The sequence below is a fragment of the Pelodiscus sinensis genome, chromosome 10 (genome assembly GCF_052426305.1).
Source record: "Pelodiscus sinensis isolate ZL-2025 chromosome 10, ASM5242630v1, whole genome shotgun sequence".
Taxonomy (NCBI): domain Eukaryota; kingdom Metazoa; phylum Chordata; order Testudines; family Trionychidae; genus Pelodiscus; species Pelodiscus sinensis.
Genome location: NC_143061.1, coordinates 45,074,063 through 45,079,297, shown reverse-complemented (window position 1 = coordinate 45,079,297; position 5,235 = coordinate 45,074,063). Strand labels below are relative to the sequence as shown.

Here is a 5,235-nt window from a genome sequence, read left to right as displayed (position 1 = left end):
TGTATGCCTCGTACAGTGTACAGCTAGTTTGGATTAGGAAACCTAACCCAAACTAGCTAGTTCGTGCCACGTATTGCCGCGCGGCATGCAGTCCGAACTAGCTGGCATTTAAAAATGGCGCCAGCCGGCTTCATGCAAATGAAGCCTGGAAAATTCAAATCCCGGGCTTCATTTGCAACTCCGTATGACTACATTACCCCCCCTAGTTCGAACTAGGGGGGTAGTGTAGACATACCCTGGGAGCAGTGGAAGGCTCTTGGGGCGGGGGGAGGGCTTGACGCTCAACCATGCTGGCCAGATGGCTGTCTGTGATCTGCAGCAGTGTGGATGGAGTCTGTGAGGGCCAGCTTCCAGCCACAAGCCTTTTCCTGTGTCTGCAACTTTAATGGCTGCAGGGGAAGAGGAACTATAGAGTCCTGAGGAGTGTGGATGGAATGGCCAGTGGAGCTACTGTGGGATTTCCTGGAGTCCCCTTATTTTGAAATAGCTCCCTGTGCCACGTCCACACATGCCCTCTTCCAAAGTTGCTATTCTGAAGACACGTTATTCCTCATGAAATGAAGTTTATAAGCCATCTGTTATTTTGATGATATTTCAAAATAATGGAATTGCTTTCTAGTCTACTCCATCACAAACCGAACATTTTTCATTTACTCAACTGCCATTAAAAAAGAAGTGCAGCCACAGTTTAACAGTTTAGAACAGGAAAAAAAAGACTCTCATATCTAGTTGATACTACAGGGGGAACTTATATTAGCAGGATATAACTAGCTAAGTGGCCGGAACACTAGAGTTAACATCCTTATTCTTATAAAAAGTGTCATGGGATCGTTAATGACAACATGTGGTCAGGAACTTAGGGTATGTCTACACTACAAAGTTAGTTCGAACTAACGGACGTTAGTTCGAACTAACTTTCATAGGCGCTACACTAGCGCTCTGTTAGTTCGAATTTAATTCGAACTAACGGCGCGCTTAGTTCGAACTAGGTAATCCTCATTCCACGAGGATTAAGCCTAGTTCGAATTTACTAGTTCGAATTAAGGGCTGTGTAGACCCTTAATTCGAACTAGTGGGAGGCTAGCCCTTCCCAGCTTGCCCTGGTGGCCACTCTGGCCAACACCAGGCAAACTCTACTGCCCCCCTCCCGGCCCCGGAGCCCTTAAAGGGCCATGGGCTGGCTACACAGTTTGTGCCAGTTGCAAGGCTGCCAGCACCTGTGCCAACACACCCTGCACCTGACACCCATGAGCCAGCCACCCAATGACACCGAGCCCTCCCCTTCTTCCCAGGACAAGCCTGGCGGCTCCCAGGAGCCTGCCCGGGGCCGCAAGAGGTGGGCGTCCGCGTGGTCTAGTGCGGACATCGTGGACCTCATCGAGGTTTGGGGGGAAGCCTCCAATGTCCACGATCTCCGCACTAGCCACAGGAATGCGGCTGTCTACGGCCGCATGGCTGACAGCTTGGCCACCAGGGGCCACCAGCACAGCTGGGAGCAGGTGCGCTGCAAAACCGAGGACGTACGGCAGTCCTACTCCCGGGCCTGCCTGCCAGGGGCCGACCCGGAGGCGTGTCCCCACTTTCACGCCCTGGACCGCCTCCTGGGGGCTCATGCCGTCCCTGCCCCCCGGGACGTGATAGACCCCGGGGCAGAGGGACCACTGCAAGAGACTGAGGAGGAGGAGGGCTCCGAGAGCCAGGAGCCTGCCGGCAGCCTGCCCAGGACCCGGGACCCCCAAGGCACCCCACAGAGCCGCTCGCCTGTGTCATCCGAGGCCGGCGAGGTGTCCACCTGTGAGTACCATCGTGCTCCCTTTATGTGTACGGGGGGCTGAGGCGAGAGGGAGCCCCGGGACCGTGCGCCTGGGCCTTGCCCAGCACGGAGCAGCAGCAGGGGATCCTGCAGGGGCCCTGGCCTTGCAGAGGGGAGCTGGGTTTCACACACCTGGGCCCCTGGGGTAATTGACCGCTGTTCTTGTTGCACCACAGCCGAAGCACCTGGGCCTGCAGGGCGCACCACCCCGCCTGCAGCAGCCGCCCGCGCCCGGGCCAGCAGGAGAGCCAGGAACCAATAGGAGTACCAGAGGCGGCCCCTCCGGTTCCTGGAGCAACAGATCCATATCCAGGACAACTGGGTCCAGGAGGACCTGAGGCTGCGCCAGAGGAGTTTGGAGGCCCTGGAGGAGCAGGGCCGTGCCCTGCGAGGCCACTTCCAGAGCCTGCTGGACTGCTTCCCAATTCCTCCAGCTCCTGCTCCCCCTGCTCCTCCTCCTCCCCCAGCTTCCCCTCCTGCTTCCTCCACACCCCCCGTCCCTCCTGCCCCACCCTCCACAACCATTCCCCACCAACGCCCCCGGACCCGCAGTGTTGCGAGACAGGAGAGGCAGCCGGACCCCCACCCCTGAGCTTTCCTTTCCCTTCCTCTCTTCCCTCCCCTTCCTGATCCCTCATCCCAAGTTTTCCCCTCCCCTATCCCACCCTTCTTCCTCCCTCCCCCCACCCCAGGTATGTAAAATAAAAAGACATTTTTGTTTGAAAAACAGGTGTCTTTATTTTACAGTAGGTAGGGAGGGGAAAGGGGAAGGGGAGTAGGGTGGAAGAAGGCCCCAGTGGGGCATGCAGGGAGAGGTCAGTCCTCCTCCTCCACCAGGAAGCTCTCCCGCAGGGCTTCCCGGATCTGGATGGCCCCCCGCTGGGCTTCCCAGATGGCGGCGGTGCGGGGCTGACCGTAGTGGCCAGCCATGCGGTCAGCCTCAGCCATCCAGGCTGGCAGGAAAGCCTCCCCCTTTCTCTCACATAAATTGTGGAGCACACAACATGCTGCCACCACGGGAGGGATGTTGTGCTCGGCCAGGTCCAGACGGGTGAGGAGGCATCGAAAGCGGGCTTTCAGTCGCCCAAAGGCCCCCTCTACCACGATGCGGGTCCTGGTCAGCCTGGCATTGAAGGCCTGGCGGGAGGGATTGAGGTGCCCCGTGTAGGGCTTCATCAGCCATGGCTGCAGTGGGTAGGCGGCATCCCCCACCAGGCACACGGGCATGTCCATGTCCCCGACCCTGATGTGGCGGTCGGAGAAGAAGGTCCCGGCCTGCAGCCGCTGGCATACGGAGGAGTTGCGGTACACCCGGGCGTCATGTGCTTTGCCGGACCAGCCCACATTAATGTCTGTGAACTGTCCCCGGTGGTCACACACGGCCTGCAGGATCACGGAGAAGTACCCCTTGCAGTTCACGTAACAGGATGCCTGGTGTTCCGGGGCACGGATGGGGATGTGCGTCCCGTCGATGGCCCCCCCCCGCAGTTGGGGAAGCCGAGGGCGCCGAATCCCCGGATGACGGCGTCCGGGTCGGCGAGGCAGACCACCCTGCGGAGCAGCACCCGGTTGATGGCCTTGACCACCTGCAGAGAGAGACACAGCAGAGCACCAATCAGTGGGGTGCCCGGGTGGCTGGGAGCATTTGTGTCCTGGCAGTGCCCCGCGCCCCACTCCCGGAAGCAACCCCCCTGGCGGTGTGTAGTATGGCCGGGACAGACCGACCCCTCCGGTGCGGGGCGCCTTCACCTCCTCCTGCCCCCCCTTTGTCCCTGGGGTGGCCCATCCCCTCCTTGCAGCCCCCCTCCTTTCCCAGCGCAGTGGCCGACGAGTGCCATACCTGCATGAGCACCGCTCCGACAGTGGATCTCCCCACGCCGAACTGGTTCCCGACGGATCGGTAGCTGTCCGGCGTAGAGAGCTTCCAGAGGGCGATGGCCACCCGCTTCTGGAGGGGGATGGTGGGCCTCATGCGAGTGTCCCTTCTGCGTAGAGCAGGGGCGAGCCACTCGCAGAGCTCTAGGAAGGTGTCCCTCCTCATCCTGAAGTTCTGGGTCCACTGTCGGTCCTCCCAGCACTCCAGGACGATGCGGTCCCACCAGTCGCTGATGGTGTCCAGACGCCAGATGCGGCGGGGCACGCCAGTGCCGGGGCGCTGTCGTGGCTCCTCCACGGCCCCCAGAGCAGCCAGGTGGAGAGGCAGGGGGCTGACGTGCACCAGGTGGTGCCAGGCAGCCTTCAGCCATTGCTGGCAGGCTTGTAGCAGCGAGTCCAGAAAGTGCACCAGAAGGTGCAGGGCGAGCTCTGGCTCCATGTTTCCACCTGCCGCGGCGTCCCCGAAGGGAAGCACTGACACAGGCGGGCGCAGAGACCAATGGTTTGCTGTCCCTCGGTGAGGTTGGCAAGCAAGCAGGAAAAGCTGAGAACCGGCTGTCCGGGGGGGGGGTCCCTTTAAGCACGAGCCTCAGATAGCCTCAGACAGCAGCCACACAACGCAACTACTGACCTGATGCCCTGCCAGAACCAGTTTCAGCCGCCCTTAAATGCCCCCCTGCATCCAATCAGTGTGGACGTGCTAGTTCGAATTAGCAGAACGCTAATTCGAACTAGTTTTTAGTTCTAGATGCGTTAGTTCGAATTAGCTTAGTTCGAATTAACTAATTTGAACTAAGTTCGAATTAGCGCTGTAGTGTAGACGTACCCTCATTTCTCCCTCTAACAAAAAACTATTACGTATTTAAAAATTATTTTTTTTGTTAGTCTCTCTTGTTTTGTCATTAGCCATCAAAACCTCTTCTGATATCATAGACTCACTTTATATGCACCTTTTTCACTTGTAACAAAAAATTCTACTGCAATATCCATTACCATTTTCCTTTGTGGCAAAGCGCTACTGATTTTGTAATAAGTAAAATGTAGGCTCTTCACTGAATTCTCTTTGAAACTGAATCCTGGCAACAGGTAATATTATAGCTCTTTGTAGCTTGAATCTTATTCAGTCCACAGCTATGGAAATCAACAAATGACCATAGTCATGAAATAAGATTGATTGATTTCCTCTTTGTGTTTAATCCTAACTATCTATTGTCAAAAGCACAAGAATTTCAAAGTTTGATAAATTCTATATAGACAAACATACTTCTCCAACTGTCAGAATTTCAAAGAATCTGCAATGGAATGTTATAGGGAGTAACCGCGAGACATAAACTCACTCTTCCTAGTTATCTGTAACTAGCCAATTCTCAGTACGTTTGGTTCTGCAGTTGGCTTCTTTGCATCCACAGAGATAGCTTGTTTAATTGCTTTAGTTGATTAGCCTTCACAGCTGCATCTGTAGTGAGAAGGCTCCTATTAAAATTAATTCATCTATCACTCAGTGGAGTAATTTGCTAAAGTAAAAAAAGCAACTCCTCAACTATACA

At 56.0% G+C, this 5,235-nt stretch overlaps 1 protein-coding gene across 1 annotated transcript; it reads right to left on the bottom strand.

Moving 5' to 3' along the window:
- Nucleotides 1-2,563: 2,563 nt before the first annotated feature.
- On the bottom strand, nt 2,564-4,726 carry LOC149523866 (uncharacterized). The gene is made up of 2 exons (XM_089781004.1): nt 3,654-4,726; nt 2,564-3,399 (listed from the first exon to the last, which is right to left on the bottom strand). The coding sequence occupies exons 1-2, from the start codon at nt 4,057-4,059 to the stop codon at nt 2,630-2,632; spliced, it is 1,176 nt and encodes a 391-aa protein (XP_089637130.1). The 5' UTR covers nt 4,060-4,726; the 3' UTR covers nt 2,564-2,629.
- Nucleotides 4,727-5,235: the final 509 nt, after the last annotated feature.

Bases quoted from the DNA above. Each gene is read 5' to 3' on its own strand.
- LOC149523866 (XM_089781004.1), bottom strand. From the start codon at position 4,059: ATGGCTGAAGGCTGCCTGGCACCACCTGGTGCACGTCAGCCCCCTGCC. The intron at 3,400-3,653 runs GTATGGCACTCG...CTCTCTCTGCAG, and splicing joins TCGGAGCGGTGCTCATGCAG to GTGGTCAAGGCCATCAACCG.